The following is a 20,824-nucleotide window of genomic DNA, read 5'->3' as shown; positions in this document are numbered from 1 at the left end:
CGTGCGTGAATTGGGTCGCTGACACGAGCTTTCTTCTTCGATCCTTTTTTGTTCTTTCCCCTGCGATGGTGGCCCTGTCCTGCGCTTGTGCGGGTCTTTTAAGCCCGAAACATATGCAGCCTTCTTGCCAGCGTTTTCCCGGCGCCGCTTCTCTCGGCGTCATCGCGTCGACGCCGCCAGAGAGGGTGTAAACCATATATGAGGAGCACCAAGGCCACCGTCACTTCAACGTCGCACAGTGTGTCGAAGAAAATGAACCCGCGATATCGCAAAGCAGTGTGCAGTGTCCGTCAACAAAAAATATTCCTGAAAATTTGTTTCATCGTTTTTTTTTTTTTACTTCTGGCGCCTGCTGTTGAGAGAAGAACCAGAAACTCTATATGTACGGCCCCTGAGGTTGGAAGTTGTTGCACGTCTTTGAGGCCACGTATCCAGCCAATACACTGAGGCCTGCTAACCCTACCAATGGACTTGAGTATGGCCCTTGAAAACGGTTCGAAAAACAAGCTAAGTCAAATACAAGCATCAGTTGAAAATTTTCGGGTCACATGGAGCACAGCGATGACTTAATAAATACGAGGTGGGTGGCAGCCATTTTGGCAGCAGCAACGATGCTGTTACGTAGCGGAAGTCGCGGGCAGCAGTGCGCTGGTCCTTTTCTATTCTGTATTCCCCTTCCCTACAAGGCACTGCGCCGTGTCGCTCAAGAGGCAGACAGAAATTAGGTGCCTTTTCCCCTCAATTACAAAATCGCTCATTCATTCATTCATTCATTCATTCATTCATTCATTCATTCATTCATTCAAGTGGAGCTGTGCGCTTCTCGAGATGGAGAGATGCTTGTGTCTTCTCCAAACCTTTGGTACTTCGGCAGAGTCTATTTTCATCTCAACAGCTCGGGGTCACGTCACCGCAAGTTACAAAGTCACACGTGACGTTATTAGTACAGTTCTAATACACTGTATTATTAGTCAAGTGATCGGTTTCAGCTGGATACCTCTTGCAAAGCGACTTAGAAGTCAAGTGACAGAGAGAGAGAGGGGGACGAAGGCAGGCGGTGAAGGCGCGTTTTGTTGCCATATCGTTGCCATCATTATGCTCCCGCGCTTCGTGCCCTATCTGATTAAAGAGCCCAGTTAAGGAAGCCCGCGTAATTGAAGTCACTCTGTGACGTACGCTCGTGCACGTGTCGTTGCCTACGTAGGTATGAGAGTAATGAGTGCGGTTGAGTGGAGTGCCAAGTGTGTTGTGGGTAAGGAGCCTACATGAACAACAAGTCATGTAGGCTCTTTAGTTGTGTAGCCGCAAACATGCCTGTAGCGAGAGGCAGAGAGACGTGATGAATCTCGCTATTCTTCAGAGCCACATCAGAGCGGTGGTAGCTGCCCGAGTAAGCACCGCCAGGCGCTAGGGCTCGTTGTTTTCTCCTCGGCGCGTGCAGCGTCTCTTTATAAACAGCATCCAGTAGGAAATAACGTTGTTAATTTTCATTACTTTCACACGGAAAACACGAACGAATTTGTGGCACTGTAGACTCTTTCGCTGTTTACAAACATAGTTGCTGGACGGCGTACTCTTTTGTGCACCAGCGTATAGCATACGCGGGGGACGAACGCTTTAGAGAGTATCCCGCTCATTTCCAACACTTTCATCGCCTTTGTCTGGCCAAATAATTCAAATACATTTTCTTTAAAGCTACACACAACATTATAAAAGTTAGTCATTAACTTCAAGCGCCTTCCGTCTACCAGAAAGCGGAAAAGGCCGTGTTTTCCTTATTCTGCCACAACTAAATGAAACGAGTTTTCTGCGTCAGCGTTACAGAGGGATAATTGAAGTAAGCTTAAGTTTCTTAGGAAGCAACACGTGCTGCTACTATTGCTATGTTGACACCGACCGAAAAGGCCTATATTCTACAGCGGTGGCACATGCCCACTTTCGCTCCATAGCCTTCCCTTCGTTGCCACAGAAAGTTGCCTCGAGCACCGAGCAGCGCGAGAGGCGCAGCGCTCAAAGGAATGATTATGCAACGGATTATGATTGATCAGGATGAAAGGTATGTATGCCGGCATTTGCGGACACGGCTGTTGGCGTCATGGGCTTCACATCCAAGGAATATACTGAAGTCTACTGGTGTACAGTCCGAAATTTTCACGATAACCATTCGGTTGAGCCTCGTGGAGTTACACAGATAGTCGCTTCTTATTTTTCTGAAGAAGCAACCATAGAGTAGCCGACAACCTACAGAGATCAATAAGCTTGTCTAGAACGCTAGAATGGCCTGCTCCAGCACTCTCTGGCGCCATGTATACTGATGTCTATAGTTGTCGACAGCCCACACCTAACACCTTAGGTGCTGTGCAGGCGATAATTTGGGCTCATTCAAAGCAGTTGCAATGAGAAAAGTCATCAGTGCACTCCGCGGCACGTCCTTGCAGTGTTTTAGACAAATGTGCTGACCAGTGGCCTGTACTGTACTACGTTCTGCACCCCGCTCGGCAGCACACTTGACTCGCCAGGGAGGCGAGCACTCACTCTGGTACCTGCCCAGGTGGTCGCGGTACGGAATCCGTGGCCTATAGCGTTTTCAAGGGAGCCAAATGTGTTTGAGACCCGTGTGTAGAGATTTAGGTGCACGGTAAAGAACCCCAGGTGATCCCTCGTAATCTGATCTGCTTTTGGGACTTTAAACCTAACGAACATTACTCTTTGGTAGAGTTGCGGTGCCGAATGAATAGGAGCAACTCTGAAGAAAATGGGGGACCTCGGCGTAATGGAGCAAACTGTAATCAAGCCGCCTAGTTAACACAGCTTGGGTGGCGGCAACGAGAACGTAAGATAACTTGAAACAGATCAAGCGAACCATGATGTCAACAAAACGCGCCTGCTTTTTTCTCTTTGTCACGTGACTTCAAAGTCGCTTGACAAGACGTAGCCAAATGAAGCCGATGGCTTTACCAATGACCTGGTATGTGACGTTGTAACTTGGGTCACGTGACCCCTAGCAGTGTAGAGGTGCAACGGGTGACACTCGCCACCTTGAGTGTGCCGCATCGTCTCTGTCGGCTGTGGGAGAGGGGGGAAAACACTGCGGACGACGGAAAGGATGCAAGATCGCATCGGCATTCCACCAACCATAGCAACGGAAATGCTATTTTACGGACACTCACTCTTGGATGTTCTACATCTATGTAGTCTAACGGTCACCTTGTTAATGTATTTATCTTGTTTAAATGTCCAGAAGCGTTCAACCGGGCCGCACAGCGGACGCTTTGACCGGTGATGCGTGAGTCGCCAGATGGCCATATAGGCTGCAACGTGTGCTGATAAGATTGAAAAATGCAGCTTCTGAATCAATTTCTTCAAATTATATCCGCGGCTGCATTTTCCCGGTGTGCGTAGACCTTTGCTCGCACGTTATTGGAGACTTCTGGGTGGTATAAAAACTAGCCCTACGTGTCTCGTAGTCGTGTTTCGAAGCATCCGCGACGAGCGTTTCGCAAGCCCGCTCGGAAGAGGAGAGAAAGAAGAGCGTCTCCTTGGCGCGCGGAGGCGGCGTCGGCCCCGACCTGGTCGCGCGCAGACGGAGGTCGCCGCCGGGGCCGCTTCCGAGCTCCGGATTTTATCGACGAGGCCGCAGCTGTGCACCGTGTCGGGCCTGAAACCGTGGAACCGAATAAACGGCCCATCTGTTTACACGTCGCGCGTGTGGACAGCTAAACTCTTTGGCGGCCGAATGTGACTTCGACAGTACGTTCACTTGAACGGCACTTATTTAAACAGCTTAATAATAAAACATCGGTTTGCTCGATGGGCTCAGTTTAGTTTAACCCCATTGGTTTCGTGGCAAACGTATGTGGAATACTGGGCTTGTTGAATACTTGTCTGCAGCATTTATTTCTGGTGGTGTGAATGTAAAGTGAAAGCGGTTATTTCAGTTCTATTTCTGCGTTTATCAAGACCTGGATGAGTGCAACAGTCAGATATTTGCTGGCTTTCCCGTTTAAATTCATGATTACCAGAACGCGTGGGCTGTGTCTTTTTGCTGCTAGATTGACATTCGTATTAGTCGCACCGAAGGCGCGCGCGTATTCAGATGGGCATGCCTGCGATAGCTGCAAACGATACCTGCAACTGCAATCCAGTCCCAGCGCTGTTCAGCTGCAGGGGTGTTATGGACACGTCTCTATTGGTTCGTCCCGTTGCCACACGTGGCATTGTTAACCTTGACCACCTGGTGTTGTGCATGCCAAACCGAAGTATTGCGAGTTTTGTGTGTCTTCGCGTCCGTTGAAACGCGGCCTGTTATCAACTGGATGCGCTCTGCTTATATGACTCTCTGTCGAGAGACGTTTAATCAGCGGCAGACCACCACCGTATCGCTGAACATGTATGTGCTTGCGCACGAAGCGCTATGATGCACGCGTAAGAGCAGCATTGGACGTCATACCGACCAATAGCGCTGGCCAGATGCGCGGGCATGCAAGCTAATGGAGCGAATGGCTCTTGCCAGGCTCGAGTTGTTCTTAGAACGCCACAGAGTCTATTCAGACGCCATGGCCGGCTTTGGTCGTCTTAGTAGCTCCATTGACTACGTCATTGACTTGGTGGCATACGTACCACACCAGAAAATGAGCCGACAGCTGTTGTATACCATTGTTTTTGGATGTAAAAGGAGCATATGAAAATGTCTCTCACGAAGCCATACTTTACGCCCTCGAGTCAGTTGACTTGGGTGAATGAGCGTACCGCTGAATCTTCTGCTACCTTCATATGAGGTCGTTGTTTATGCAAGCTGACGATGGGCCGACATCTGAGCATCACACACACCGTGGTGTTCCCCAAGGCGGTGTATTCAGTCCCACACTAATCAGTTTTGTTATGATCGACCTCGTAGAAACTATACCAGTGTCTGTGCAGATATCTATCTATGCAGATGATATTGGTTTCTGGACATTTCATGTAACACGTCCGCAGATACGTGCGAAACATCAGAAAGCAGCGAACTCAGTTTCGGTGTAACTTAGAGAACAAAGCCTCGAGATTTTCCCCGAAAAATTGGCGCTGCTTGCGTTCACGTGGAAGGCAATGACGTCATATCCCATCACGATCAATGGACAAATTGTCTGCTACACCCTCATACATAGGTTTTGGGGGTCGTCATTGATTGAAATTTTTGCTGGAGTCCCCATGCGGCCGCTCTAAAGAAGTGCCTAACAGGCATCTAACGGGCAAAGTGGGGCACGTCAGTACACGCAATGTTGCAGCTATACAGAACGTTGTACCTGGGGTACCTGCGGTACGGCTTGCCTGTTTTGACGAACGCCTGCAAAAGCAGCATACGTGCAATCGAAAACGCTCAGGACCAGGCACACACAGTTTGTCTATGGCTACTACGCTGCACATCCCCAGCGGAGACAATCGATCATCCGGCCTGAGTGCACATTACTCTAGAGGTGCTTCGAGCGCATATTAGGCACCTTGCTCGCGCCCCTGCCCACCACCTCGCTTCGCTTCCAGAATACCGACCGAGCGCCTCCTTCTGTAAGATAATATTGAATTACCGCTAGTTTCTTCCAGCAGGCCACGCACCTCCGGAACGTATCCTGACAACCCCTTGGTGTTCGGACCGTCCAAACCTACGCTTGAAAGTGCCAGTAATTCGCAAGAAGGTGGATCTATCGACACCAGCTGTGAAGCATCTGACTCTACTTATGCTGCAAGAAGAATACAAACACCACGTTAAACTTTATACGGATGGTTCAACAAATGTTAGAGGATCTGCAGGAGCTGTGATCTTCTCAGCAAAAGCCGATACCATCAATTTCGAACGTCTCAAAAAACAACATAGCCGCAGAGCTCGCAGCACTCCACTGTGCACTTCGCAGGATTGATCAAGAAGCACCTCTAAAATGGTGCATTTTCACCGATTAGAAACCAGCTGTGTATTGTATTCGAACTGTGTGTATACGTCGTAGAACTCATGACCAATTGGTGCAAGAAGACAACTATATCAACAAGTACTACAGTATGGATATGATGTAACTTTTCAATTGTTACCAGGCCACTGTGGAATCATCGATAACGAGCATGCCGAGAAAGCAGCAAAGAACGCTCACGAAAATGGCATGATAGGTCTCATTCCACTGTCAAGAAGCGACGCAGCAGCAAAGATTGATACGCTCGCGCACGATGTTGCCAGGCCTCTGTGGAACACGCCCGGATTTCTCCACACCCGTCTTCACCCCCTAGATCTATGCCAACGACTTACCATTCCATCTGGTTTATCCAGATCTGAGACAACCGTTCTGTGGCTTGGGTTGTCTTACACGAACGCCTTTGCTTGCCGCATCGAATGGGCAGACAGTGCTGCGTGTGATCATTTCGGCGCTGACGAAACAATAGAGCATATTTTGTGTCAGTACCCTCAGTACAACTGCCAGAGACAGTCCCTGTCATTAGTGTTTGCACGCCTCGATGACCAGCCGCTTTCCGAAAAATTCATTTTGGAATGCCGGAAAGATCTAGCTTCACGCCGAAAGGCGACGAAGGACCCCTTGATGTTTTTTGCGATCTACCCGCCTTGTCGAGCGATTGTGACATTCTAGTGTGTGTGTGTGTGTGTGTGTGTGTGTGTGTGTGTGTGTGTGTGTGTGTGTGTGTGTGTGTGTGTGTGTGTGTGTGTGTGTGTGTGTGTGTGTGTGTGTGTGTGTGTGTGTGTGTGTGTGTGTGTGTGTGTGTGTGTGTGTGTGTGTGTGTGTGTGTGTGTGTGTTTTCGGTTCCCTCCCACTCTTTCATTCCCTTTTTCTTACTTTTTTGTCTCCCATTCCCCCCCCCCCCAATGCAGGGTAGAAAACCACATACTTGCTTACCGGTTAACCTCCCTGCCTTTCTTCATACCTTACCTCTCTCTCTCCCTCTTTCCTCGGTCGTGTCCCAGCTGGATGATTAAGGCCACGTGCCGTGGAATGGCGTAACTGCTGACACCGAGCACAAGAGCAGTGCAAGGAACGTGTCGCGGACAGTTTTCTTGGGGCATTTCGAGTTCGGGGAAGAGCCACACGTGTAGCATGCGGCCCCCGGGTCCGTGGCCTTGGAACATCGGAAGCGCGTTTCCCTCAACGGCCATAAAACACGTGCACCAGTGGTTTTTCTGCGTGTGCGTGTATATATGCACGTGTGTAGCAAGGATTGAGGGACCCCGAAGTACATTCAGTCGCCAGTGAACCTTTTTAGCTGCGCGGACGTTCTCTGTCAATGAATAAGTTCAACCGGCCTTGTTTCACCGTCTGGTGTTTCACGACTTAATCCGTCGAGTCGTAGTGACGCCACAGAACGCTTAGCAGGGCAGTGCGAAAGTGCACAGGCGAAGAAGAGTGGCACGGGCGTCAACCACTTCTTTCGAATGGTTGGTGGGCTGCAGGGATATGTTGGTGCGTGCCACTTTGAACAACGTGGAGACACGATCCCGTGCACGTGACTGACAAAGCGACTCACTTTCGGGCACGACTGTGTGGTTCTCGCGACCGGGCCTAAAGTGAACGAATGCGTCGGTGAAGCCTTGTTCTTGAAAACCTTCGAGCTGTGAAAATAGAAGCCAGAAAAGGTAATATTACCATATAGGGTGATTTTCTATGTTGTCATACAAAGATACCTGTGTCTCTCTTACGCTTGACACATATTGTCTTATCGACGGCGGCCAATGGCGTTCTCAGTATGCATTCTGTAAAAAGCCTGTTGTTCAGGGAGTATGTAAATTGCACGTCTTTTGTTTGTTCTCTTTTGGGCAAAAATCACTCGCGTCATTCTGCCATTAGTCGCAATCACACACCTTTTTTTTTACATTTATATACGTCGTCTCCATTATTCAAACGCAGAATCGTTAGATTAGTCGAGTGAAAATTGTTATTCTGTCCGCGGACGCAATCAACCCCGTAGCAGTATGTGAAAGGGATTTGTAGGCTAACGTGGTTTATACACAAACCATGCCGATGTTTCCTTTTGTCCACCATCTTGTTACGTTTACGTCCTCCATATTTTCTTGCGCGCTTGTGTTGTGTCCTCCTTCTCCTGCGTCCAGTCTTCGAGCTTGTTTCTTTTTATTCCTGAAAACGGTGATTGGTATAGTTTGATCAGCCTAGATGCAGCAAATACCGCCTAGATGCAGCAAACCTTGCCCCGTGGCGATTGCTCCGAACGCGATGGAAAACGTCATCACGTTTGCTCGCTCACGTGACAGGAGATTGTAGAGGTTTTTAGTTTGACGTTTTTACGCTCCGCTTAGCAGCTAAGCGGAGCGGGAACGCGAGTGCGCATGCGCCCTCCGCTAAGGCCTTAAGCGGGTTACCGGAGCGGGGAATACGGTCCGCTTACGAGCAGCCTAAGCGGAGCGCGGTGCGTCGCTGCCGTTTCTGCAAGCGGAAGGGCGACAACCCGCGCGCCCTCTCTCGTGCGTGCAGCAACTTTGCTCATTTCAAGATGGCTTCCTCCGGAGACGGCACCACGGAGGAAGGAAAAGGTAAGGAGAGGCCCTGACGTCACTCGTTGTGAAGCCGCGATGAAGCCGGAAGTCGGCCATATTGAGTAGGCAAATTCTCCTCTCTTGTTTACATATGAATGCGAAGCAGAAGGCGCGACTCCCTCTCCGGCTCGGAAAGCACGTGGGCTGCGCAGCGCGGTGTCGTGACGATCCGAAACTAATGGAACTGGGCTCATCACTCAGAGCCAGCGGGACACCTTCAGCGAAATCGCTTCGTCCGAGTAATAACAAAGAGTAACAGCTCGCCGACAACGAAGCAACTACGAAAGAACGCGCGCTAGATGCACTGACAACGGCGAGTGCTTTCACGTCATTAATTCAGCAACTGTACAGACAACACGATCGGTCGTGCGCCTTCTACGGTTGCATTCCGCCACGCGGCGGATGCAGCGTCCGGCCACTGTGTCCGTGTTCCGCGTGAAAATCACCGGCGTCAGCATTCTGCGACCGTGGTGACTGAGCACGGTGCTAGTGACAGTTGAACGTGGTTGCTGTTACGTTGAGATTACATGCAGTGCTGGTGGAGAGTGTACCAAGCGGAACAGAAAAGGTGTTTTAATACGCACATGCAAGTTGTTACTGTACACACACAACACGAAACTACGTATGTGCACATGGTCCTCACGGCGTCTTGCTGGGCTCAACAGCGTCGTCCGTTGTCACAAGCAGGAGCACTGCTCAACCGTCACTGACCTGCAAGGCGTTCGTCGTCATTCAGCTTCGTCATGGTGCCCAACGCAATTTCGCTGAACACTAACTGCTTCATCCGCGTCATCCGCCGCACGACACATGGATATGCACTTGTTCTACGCACTGTTGAAACCCCGTGATGGACAAAGGGATTTGTAAACGTTGCTAAGAGTAATGTAACAGCCAGGAGAACACTGCGTAACCAATAACGCGGCGCAGAGCACAGATATTGTCCGCCACAGCTCAGCACGAGACCTGGGGAGGCACACATTTCGCCGCCAGCCGCGGCCGCTCACTGCTAGACCAACTCCACTGCGCAACACGTAACCATAGCAACGCCGCCATTGTGCCGTCTGAATATGGCCGCCATGATGTCATTTCCGCCACACTTTTTACGCCCTGCGCCGGCTGGGCATGCCCTCTCCTTACCTTTTTCCTTCCTCCGTGGACGGCACGCTTTCCGCGAGTGCTGCAGCTTCGCCGTAACCTGCCCAGTGCAAGCCGCGAAAACACAGTTTCAACGATGAAAAATAAAAACGCCGCCACCACACACGCGTAAAATGCGCCAACAACACACAGTGAATGCTTGCAATGGATCTGGAACGGAACCTTGCTGGCTTTTGGGCGGCTACTATCAAGTCAGAGCTTGCTTCTTTGTCAAAAATATAGGCGGTTAATACATTGAAAGTGGATATCTAAATGCTTCATGAAAAGATCATTTATACGTAATTGTTTTGCTTTCTATACGTGAAAAAAATGTTTTTTTTATTTTGTTTACCGACGATGAAAACGACCAGAGGGCGCTGCAACTGCGAAAGGTCCGCTTCGCTGCCGGCAACGAATAACTAAACGAGGAAAATCGGCCGCCGCTCCGCTGCGGCTTCGCGGGTGCTCCCGGAGCGGAGCGGACCACAAAAACGTCAAACTAAAAACCTCCTGTGACACGAGCCGCTAACGGGCGAGCCGCTAAAACGAGCCAGCCTCCCTGCAGCGTCCTGCGGAGCGAACGTTCCGTTGCTGAGCTTTCTTCCTGCGTCGTCGAAACTCAGGGCGTGAGACTCGACGAGGACTTTGACACTGTATGTCTTCGCACATTGGATTAAACAATTCGGGCTGCTAAGTCATCACCTACAGACTTTTTACCGCCTGCCCGTGATTCAATGCATTTAAATAGTGGTTGACATTATATTGTGAGCTGGAAATGCAGTTTGAACTAGCGATGCTACCTGGCTTTTTCGCTAAGCGCGTTCGGTTTTCACGTCGGTTTCCGGCCACCTTCTGAAGATATTCTGGAAGTGCTGGTCCGGTGGACACACGTTGTGACCACTTTGACTGACCAATGGGTGACCATTGACTGACCAAAGCGCCATCTCTCGTCGGCCACAGTGCTGGAGGCCTGCCGTGACTGAATAAGATATAGGCGAAAAACATCGTATCTGACGAAACAAGATCTCACGCGTCCGATGCGTTTAGGAAGGTCGCTGATTCGGTGTCTGCCCTCGGCAAGTTATCTTTCCTTCACTTTTCGTTTTACACATGTACATTACACTTCTAATAACGCCTCTTTTACTTTCCTTGGCATTATTGTCTGTTAGATCTTAGAAAAGGAGCCTGCAAATGTACATTTCTCGCGTTTTATATATATATATATATATATATATATATATATATATATATATATATATATATATATATATATATATATATAATCAAAACTGACTCCCGGTTCTAGTTAGCAAAGTCGTAAATAATAAACATCCTGTCAAATTTACGGTGTCGCCCTACAAATCGCGTGGCTTCTTAGAGTGTTTAGGGAGTTTTAGAATAACGTTTGCAGGTTTTGCGTGTGTTGCTTTAGTTCCGGGCGCCATATGAGTTTTAGAATAGCGTTTGCTCTACTAGGGAAAAGTCTAGGGACTTTCACCCCGGCCGCGAACCCAAATGCAGAGAAGCTACACACAGCACTTCGCGGGCCGCACACGCCGCCCGCTATTTCGGATTTTCTGCGGGTGGGCCGCGAATAACGCGAACGGCGGCTTGAGTTACGGTGCATGCACAGTATATAGCACCAACCGCACCGCAAGGGCTCGCGGTGCGCAATTCTAAAACTCCCTTGTGTTATATTACTGTGGGGTCTTCTTTATGTTTCTATTGGGCAATGCTGAATTGTGCTAGAAAGGCGCACGATTTGTAGCGCGGTACTGCAATCTTACCAAAATGTACCAGTGCGTATGTGCTACATATAACCTGGAGTTGTTTTCGATAACTAGATTTTTTTCGATTATTAAGTTGTGGCAGACCGCTGAGAAACGTCCCGAATTCTCGCGAATGTCGTACATTGGTTTCTTTTAGTAAATCAACGCGATTCACGTGCACCCAGTAGCAAATGGGACGTGAAACGTTCGCGGTGGCTATGTTCTTGTTTTGTATGGGTGCAAATAAGTGCAGCCTCTAATACTCCGCCGGCTGGAGGCAACGTGCCGTAAACGTTCTTTGTTTTTCTATTTTGTGCACATGTGTACCTACTTGTGTGGCCGTTATCTTCGGTGGCGACGCTCTAAGCGAACTTGACGAAATAGTCCAACACTAAACATAAGGAAAAGATTGCGCTACTCGAAGCATTTCAAGGAAAATGATAAGCGCTTCTGCAGCGTAATAATATTCAAGGTGTGCTGCTCATTTAGAGGTCTCGGGTTGAACCGCAGCCGCAGTTCGTTCAAAGATATGTGAAGGTAAGATCGATCGTTTGTTTCGAACTAGGGGACCAACTTTATGATGACTTTGGCATGCGAACGAAGAGATGCAAATGTTCCGCTTGTCGACGCAGGCGTTCTCATCCGTTCGTGTTTTGCAGCGAGCATGCCTCCTGCGGCGCAGCCCCTCGGGCAGCCGAGCCGTGGTGGGCGCTGAGCGTGGTCATCGCCGCCGCCTTTGTCACCACGGCTGCCCCCTGCAGGCCCCTGCCGGCCGCAGGCACGGACCGACCGTCGTCGGGGCGCCTTGCCGCTGCTGCCGCGGCCGCCGCCGCCGCCGCCGCCGCTGGTGAGTTGTACAGAGCCGCTCTGCCTTGCAGCCGTGCATGCAGTTTGTGTAGCATCAAGCCGAACAGTCCTCCTTGCCTGCTCTTACCTACTGCACATATCGAAACATCTCGTATGTGAATCATCTGTGTTCGTCATACGAGACCATTGGATGTGTGTCTCGTGTGTGCGTGCTATGCGATTTATCGATATATATACACCAATCGAATTATTCGCCATGCTGCGCCGGAACGGTTGCACGCAGTGTCTTCCACGCTCGTCTCACTCAACAGTCACCGAGTAACCGCGAGGGCGTAGTAAAAATTGGCTATATCGTTACCGCGTGAAAATGATTTTCACGTGTCTCGGGAATATCGTCTTTGCCACTTTAAAAAGCACGCATAGCAGCATACTAAAATTTGCGCAATGAAATGCTCTTAAAGAAAAAAAAAACGTATGTTGTAGAGCAACGAAAACATGTTGGGGTAAATAAAAATGCAACAAGTGGGTATTTTTTTTTTGTTGCCATCTAGTAAACAGTGCAATAAAATACGCTATATGTGCAAATATATTCAAATAAAATTCAGAATACGCATTTTGAAGATCAATGGTCCAGGAACAGCATAAAATTAATAAATGTTGTACAAAGCATTTCTATGCACATAGGCAAAGAAAATCAAAACTGAGGTACTGCTTGGTTGCTCGTGACATGTGGTGAAGCATTGCTTGGTTTTTCGTTGGACACAAATGAACTCGTACACGTTTCTCAGTACTTTCTTTTTTTTTTCCGATAAGAGCCTCCAGTTCCAATATAGATGAATGCCCGTGATGTGAGTAATCTCCCTATAAATTACACGTACAATGAACTCGCTACTTCGTCTAGCGTCACCTTTTTCCATGAGCCAATCACTTCGCATAAGTTGGCTTTCCTACATATACATCGAAGCATATTTTGAAGCACTTTGCGCATCGCATTAAAAAAAATAACATTTTTTCGTGCTGTTCTAAATACTTTACGCGCTGCTCCGTAGTCAGGGCCAAAATGTGCTCTGGTGGCCTTCTTGTCGTTAGGAGAAGCTCTGCAGCTGGTGCCAGCACACCACGCCCCATTTAAGTGTGAACCTCGCAGGTAACCTTTGTAGCTATAAGATTGTCCACCAAGGTCAGCAGCTACGCACTTGCGGTGGAGGAGACGGCTGATGCGAAACATCGTCGCCATAAAACTTTAAGCTGAAGTGCGGTCATTCTCGAACTCACTCACTTTAGGTGGGGTTGTAAGACAGTTTCGAGCAGTGCTGCTGCGCATCAATGTGCGTGTGACGACGCCATGTGAGGGACGCTGGATGCGACCGTGTGTCTTATATAATGAATCAAGCAAAACCAAGGCTGTTGGAAACTGGCTGAGAAGGCCACCAAGATACTTTATACATGCCACGGACCTTCGGAAGTATTTTTCCTATAGGATATATTTTCCCCGACTCCTAACAACAGCTCTCTATTGAATAGCTGGCATAAATTTCTGGCAAATATTACTGCTCAACACTGTCAAATGGTGACACTTTAATTCAATATTTGGCTTGTAAAGATTCTTTTCGTTGCAGAACTTCGATGTTACTGTGGCATAATCACAAGCGGCACGCACTTCTGTCAAGTTCGCCATCCTAGTGCATTTTCCCATCAACACACGTACATTAGTTCGCGCAAAGGCCTGTCGAAAATCACTGTGTTGTCAAAAGGGGCAAATTCAAATTGATTCTGAAAGTTGAGTGGCTGGACTAACTGCTAGAGTAAAGTGCTGGGTGTACGAGAAACAAGTTCAACATGCCGAAATCGACAATCTATGCCGTCGATCACCGGCCATTGACTTGAATAGCGCGGTAACGAAAGAGTTAAAGGATACGCGATTGAAATCGCCTCGCCTCCGTGACGAGGGTGCGCGTTATTCAAAACCCATGCCAAGGGAGCGCAGCTGTTTGTGCACGCGCACTGTTTGCGTCAGCACCCGTCGCAATAGCTTAGCGCGGTCTATGTTCGAGGGCTCCATTCCCGGCCACGGCGGTGGAGGCGAAGCACCTTGTGATTTTTTGAGTGTGCCATGTGGTCTAAATTAATTCACTGTGGCGTGCCTCAGAACCATATCGTCATTGGCATTATTTTCCGCATTTGTTGGCGCCGAAGTAGCGCTTTGTCAACCCGACGATAGTGTGTGACGCACTCATTCAAGGGTCGTTCGCTGCCGTTCGCTGATAATGAAGGACCTGGCATGCTTCTAACGTCAATCCAACGTCGCTTCAGAAGCATATATATGACACTCAGCAAAGCGAAATGCGGGTACAACGCCAAAGATTTTTCAATTTATTTCGGCGTGCTCGCAATTTAAGTGCAAGTTAGCGTCGCACGACATTCAGTTCGAGGCGAGCACTCCGACGTTCGTTCTGTAGGGCCTAAATGCGGTAAATTCGGGCGTATACATTGATGTAAAAGCGATTAAGTACATACGCGAGCAGTTTATCTTACGATGAATGGTACGAGACATGAATAGCCTCGGTGATTCTCGCTTTTGCAGTTGCATTCTCCACCCATTTCTCGTTTTTTGTGCGTTGAACTGTTTTATTGCGTGTCCTATAGAGTTCTGTTGACGGTTGCCTTCCGTTTGTATACTGCAAATGAAGATTCATGCATGGTGCCTACTTTCTCTGTGTACAACGAAAGGCAAGACCGAGGCATGCGAGACAACTCCGGCTATCGCGGATATACCAACGGCAAGAAAAACGTTATTGTGGTCTCGACTAACATTTAGCGATTTACCTGTATGACGTCTATGTTAGCATTTCCTATAGTTAAAGCTGGAACTCAGATCCTTCAATGGCTACGAGCGTGATGGTGTATGGCGGCAACCACTTCACAATATCCGTGGTCGCGGCTTGTGCGATGTTTGTCGTGCGCGTCACTCGGCATTTAACATGGCGCGCAGCGCGGTCAGATGTGTTGCTGGGCTTTATAAACAAAGGTACCACGGTCAAGGCTACTGAGAACAATAATAAGAGGCCTACGTTATCACACTTTCTCATTCGACTGGCTGTGGACAAGGCGAGTAGTTCGCTTACCCAACGCGTTCGCAACGGCATGTCTCGCCGTTCTGCTTCGTAACAGCTACGGGAATTGGTAAAACTCAAGTTCTTTACGTCCGTGGCAATGCACAACGCTAGAGTAGCGCGCTTAACATCTTTCTTTGTAGAGCGCGGATCTCTTGTGTCTGTTCTTGTTTTCGCCGTCGTTCTGGCGAGTGATCCATGCAGCAAGCATCCATAGCGGTTCGGCGACGCGACCGACTAGCGGAGAGAAATTCGTAGCTAATTTTTTATCGTTGAATGCACAAACACACCTAATATTTAGCTCAATCGTTTCGCGCTAGTTGAGCCTGGTTGCGCAGCAAACTGTGCAAGGGAGCCGGGCTTTACACTACCCGCAAACTACGTCGACAGGTGGCGCTACGTGTCTGCAAAACTCCAGAGTCGGACGCCTATTTAGATGGGCGAGCGATTCTACATTCTAGCCAATGTAGCGATTTGAAAGGGACCTTGCGATGGCCGAATGAAACGTGCATTCGGAAAGCTCGGCGCCAAAGGGTGGTTATCGAATTGAATGACCGCGATCGGCACCGCGCTCATTGAGGATCGCCCTTTCGAGGTCGCCGCGTACCTCGTGTGAGGTTGTTCGATTACCCCGTGTTGTGCATCTTGCCATCAGCAGCAGCCGGCCTGGTTCACATTTCGCCCCTTGAATCGGCCGCGTGCTCTCTCTTTTTCGAGGAGGAGGAGAATGAGGAAGGGAACGAAAACGGGCTCAAGGTTGGCCACGCGACAGCGGCCTCCTTTGTGGCGACGGCCAACTGCGCCTTCGTGTAACGCGAGGGTCGCCGCGCACAGCTGAACCACACCACAGTGCGGCCGAGTTCTGTGGCCGATAATGCACTCTCTAGCCTCGCGCCGAGGAACACCATTGTCGCGTAATATATACAGGCTTACCTTTTTTTTTATTATTATTCCCTGAGAAGCGAGTGTGCAGCTCTTTTGGTGTGCAGCGAAGATTCAATGGAATGCTCGCCTGCGGTGCTGCCGGCAGACGTAATCACTTTTCGAGACAAGCTGCTCATACACATCTGCCAAATCGCTCTTTCCAAAAACCAAAAAATGGCGCTTCTCATTAAGCGTAAAGTAGTGTGGTCATATGCATGCGATAGATTGGTGTGTCCCCGCAAGCACAGCGTAACTCAGGGACCGTTTACATGACAGTCGACTGCAAAAATATACAAACCGCGCAAGCTCGTCTCACTGGTTATTGTACTAAACTGGGTGTCTGGAAAATCTTGTTCATTCGCTGCATAACGAGTTTTCTACTTCCGCATTTCACATTTCCGTTTCCATAACGACGTGCCTCGAGAAGTGTGCCGTTGTGCACATGGTGGCGACTGCATATATATGGTAACAGTTACACAGGTATGCAGCTTATGCTGTTCTCGAGGCAGGGCGCGTGGCGTTTGTGTCCTGCTGTGTTCTTCCTCGCGTGCTCTTCACTGGTCGTCCTTTTGCTCGACCATCTTGTCTCTCGGGTGACCATTGCAGCGACAGTAGTTGATTTGTATAACAAGGCGCCTGCGAAACATCATTGATATACTTATTATTCTGATGTAGTCTTGACGCGCTTCTGGCTGTGTAAGCCGCACGCAGTGACATGCACACATTTACTTAACTCAAGATTTCATAGGTAAACCATAAAAGACCGGCGACAATGTCAGCGTGTTTGGTGGTTTGCAGGCGAGTGGACGTTTGTTACGAAATGTGAATGAGATTAAGGTGTTGTCTTACAGATCGAAGCTCCACATGTGCAGCCAAGTTTCAGGCCATTCGCATGACGGTACTGCGGTCATTGGGAAACTCGCGGCGCCATGTCTGCACTATCTGTAAGACACTGTTATGAGTGATACCCTTCACAACACCACTGCCGCATATGCCGAACGGTTTTAAAATCATCAGCTGCCTGCCGGTAGGCAGCTTGCCGTTCACCCACCAGCAAAGCTTTCCTAACAACCTGGGAATCGCGAACGCCGGCTGACCAGCGTGTTCGGGCGTGTATTTTCCGAAAACGTGCTCAGGCCTACTCGCTGTTGGTTTATTCTTGTTGTGTATGGTTTCGATACTTCTGCGCGAATGACTTCCGCTCAGAGGGATGATGTTGATGGCGGGCTCTTGCGAGCATCTTGGCGGCTGGCGTGGCATCGCGACCATGTTTGTCACACCCTCCGCCTCGTTACCTGGCGTCACGTAAAATACCCCCTCCCTTCCTCCGGAGGGTGCGTATCGTTTCAGCTGAGCCGCGCTCCCAACTAGGGTCGCAGAAGTAGCGTCATTTCCTTTCCTCAACCTCCTCCTCGTCGGCGGCCCCGGGGCGCAGTGGCGGCTCGTTTCTCCCTAGGGCGGCTGCCGGCGCTCCCTAGTTGTCGGGGCGAAAGTTGCCCGTCCGCTTTTGGGGTCAGCCCTCCTCCTTTTCCGGCCTCCTTGGCTGTTTTGCGTGCTTATGCCCCCCCCCCCCCCCCCCCCCCCACTCGTTGGACGACCGGGAAGGAAGGCGGCAGTGGCCGAGCGACGACGTCGGGGGAGAAGCGCGCTTTCGTAACTGCGCTGCGGCCGCTGGTGGTAGTGTGTGCGTGTGCTACTTCCCGTTTGCCCACCTGTCAGGCCCGTTCTTGTTTTTGTTCTTTTCCGTCGGGCTGCCCTTCCACGTGCCGGCTCCACGCCCAGGTTACGAGCTTCGTCGGACGTAGGAGCCGCCTTTGGTGACTGCCGCCCACCTTTTTCTCAACCTCTGCGTGCCCCCGTGACTGCGCTCCACTCCTGCGAGAAAACAGAGCCACGATCCCGTCGACTGTGGGAGCTGCTTTTTTTGATCGAGCGAGTCTCGGCAGCTGCGCTGACGTCGACCTAGCGTCAGCGCCGTCTGACTCGGCGCCCCGACAGCAGACGACGCGCTGCCTTCCGTCGAGTCGCCCACCGCCGCCGCCATGGTCCTGCGCTCACAGAACGACTCTAACGGTGCGTGCCTCTTCTACGCTCGTTTTCAGGCTGAGACGGCCGTTAACTTCGCCCCCATATGGACGCTCTGCGCGAGAAGGCCCTGGCCTCTTTCTGCGGCGCGTGCGGTTCTCTCGGGCGGCGCCGTGTACGCAGTGCCTTGTCGCCGAGGCGAGCCGAGAACGGCTCTTGTTTGTACGACGACCGTCGGCTGCGGCCAGGTGCGGCAACGGTGAACGCGTCATCAAGGAAAACTACACTCGTGGTTAAGAACGAAAGCATGCCGCTCATACGCGGCAGCGCAAATAATCGCTGCCAATATCGATGCCACTAGTAATGTTATCTTATACATCGAACTTCCAAAGATCGTGACGGAATTCGCCGATGGTGCTAGTAATTGTTCCAACATTTAATGCACTCGAAACTGTTCTGTTTCCCATACGAGCCGTGGTTTAAATCGGGGCTCACTCGTGTAGGGTGCGCAGGTTCTCTCGGGCAACCACGCATGCGGAGGTTTAAAGTTGTTTTATGGCGATCAATCCGTCAGTTATTCGCTGCACATCTGTTGTGGTTGATTGTCGCTTGCCTGGGCCATTTCACCCCATGTGCTAAGTTGAATGGTCACATTTTGCGCTTTTCGTTGACGTGGAGGGTAAATTGCAAGGTTTCACATTCAATATAAAGGAGAACTGTTATGTTGTACTTACGATCGTAGAACTTATAAACGTATGTGTCCGCACTCGGCCGTGCGTTGCTATATAGGCCCCGTCGACAGAAGCTATTTCTGTGTAGAAATTGACCGTGATTGTGCGGTTTTATCCAAGTCTCGAGGGGCACACTGTTAGCGGTATGTCGAGAAGAATTTAACCAAATAACAACGGGGCCATCCCATTGTTTCGTCGTGCCAATTACTCGTGCCAGCTACATAAAGAACGTCGCCTTTGTTGAGTGGCTTCTCTGTAGAGGTGTTTCGTCAACGCCGAAGCGTTCCCCTCGCACAGTTAGTGGTCGTGCTGCAGCACCAACAGCGTCAATTGCCGCTTTGGTTAAAAAGTGCTTGCTCTGTAGCTCAGTCGCCAACCCCTGAACCGATCAGGTGCGTGCTGTCAGGCTGAGCGAGCAGAAGCGCTACGGGGTGTCGCTAGTACGCCATGGTCGCCAGACCGGTGCAACTGGGCCGTGGGTCGCGCTGCTCGTAGCTCTTCTCCTCGCACCTGTGTGTGCTCAGGTTTTTTCGCTACTCATTTCCTAATGCCGCGAAGGCGACCGTCGCTCATGAACAGCCACGAAAAGCTCGCGGCAGCCCGCTACTGGTTGGTGTGCTCGCCATTCGGAACAGCTGTGTGCGCCGAGCTGTGTCAATCGCCAGGCTTTCTTCTTCGTCGCTGGGGCTGGAAAGTTGAGGGGCCGCCATCCACGACTCGCGCAGCTTGCGCGCGAAAACAGTGCAGCCGGGGAAGCCGATGAACGATAGGCCCAGCATTTTGCAGATCGGCCTTTGACCAGCTACACGCCTGACTATAAATGATTGCCACATCAGAGAGGAGGAGACCTCATGGTGCCAGTTACGCAGCCGTTACTTTGTCACCCCGTTCCACTTCACCTTTATTTGTGAATGTGTCCCAAAGTGTATGCTAAAGCGGCCAATATTCGCGGGATTTGGTACGAGCGTTTACAGTCGTCGATACGGCGAGAGTAACCCATACATCCTTAAATTTGGTTGATCGATTGGTTTGTGGGGCTTAACGTCCCAAAACTATGATATGATTACGAGAGTAGCCGTGGTGGAGGGCTCCGGAAATTTCGACAAGCCGGCATTCTTAACGTGTGCCCGAATCTGAGCACATGGGCCTACATCATTTTTGCCTCCATCGAAAATGCAGCGCCGCAGCCGGGATTCGATCGCGGCGAGGTCATCCCTAAATTTGTTGCATATGTTGATGGCATTATAGAATGCACACTATGTGTTGCTTGAGCAAATGTATTCATCTAAGTTACCCGCCTTTTCAGGACATACTTGGAAAATATCTGAATAGGACGGAATCCTGCATCAGCTCGGGCAGAAATGTAGCAGAGTCTTTCAATACATTTACTGGTCTAGTAGCTTTGCCGTAACTGAGCGTGGTGGGAGAGCTTTGTGCGCTGCTAGCGTAAGCCGCGGGGCGGCGCTGCGTCACTGCGCGGAGTAGGTGGAAAGGAAACGTGGCTAGGGGTAGCCTACTTGTGGACGGGGAATAACTGCAGAGAAAAGAATCAGGAGATAGTGGATTGCATGAGTGCGGATATTAAGGAATTTGGTAATGGGGCCGAAATCATCCTTCTAGGGGACATGAATGCCCACATACATGACCTTGACGGATATTCAGACACCAATGGGAAGTTATTACTAGATCTTTGCGAGCAACATAGTCTGGAGATAGTTAACACGGGGCCTAAATGTGACGGCCAGATCACATGGGAAGTCGGAAACAAGCAATCAAGTATTGATTATTGTCTCATGACTG

General features: G+C 50.1%; 1 protein-coding gene across 5 annotated transcripts in view; it reads left to right on the top strand.

Moving 5' to 3' along the window:
* The window catches only part of rdx (BTB/POZ and MATH domain-containing protein rdx), a 239,238-nt gene that overhangs the window by 154,277 nt on the left and 64,137 nt on the right, over positions 1–20,824 (top strand). For 2 of the 5 annotated variants that reach the window (XM_075893931.1, XM_075893932.1), the window contains one exon: positions 12,084–12,271. Coding sequence is in view for 2 of the 5 variants with exons in the window: in XM_037423654.2 (XP_037279551.1) it covers positions 18,311–18,341 (31 nt within the window). In the remaining 3 variants the exon portion in view is untranslated. Of the gene's footprint in view, positions 1–12,056; positions 12,272–17,868; positions 18,342–20,824 lie in introns of those variants that run through there. The other 3 variants (XM_075893933.1, XM_037423654.2, XM_037423653.2) reach the window with 3 other exon arrangements.

The sequence above is a fragment of the Rhipicephalus microplus genome, chromosome 4, assembly GCF_043290135.1.
Source record: "Rhipicephalus microplus isolate Deutch F79 chromosome 4, USDA_Rmic, whole genome shotgun sequence".
In the NCBI taxonomy this organism is placed as follows: domain Eukaryota; kingdom Metazoa; phylum Arthropoda; class Arachnida; order Ixodida; family Ixodidae; genus Rhipicephalus; species Rhipicephalus microplus.
This window is presented reverse-complemented; position numbering and strand designations above follow the sequence as displayed.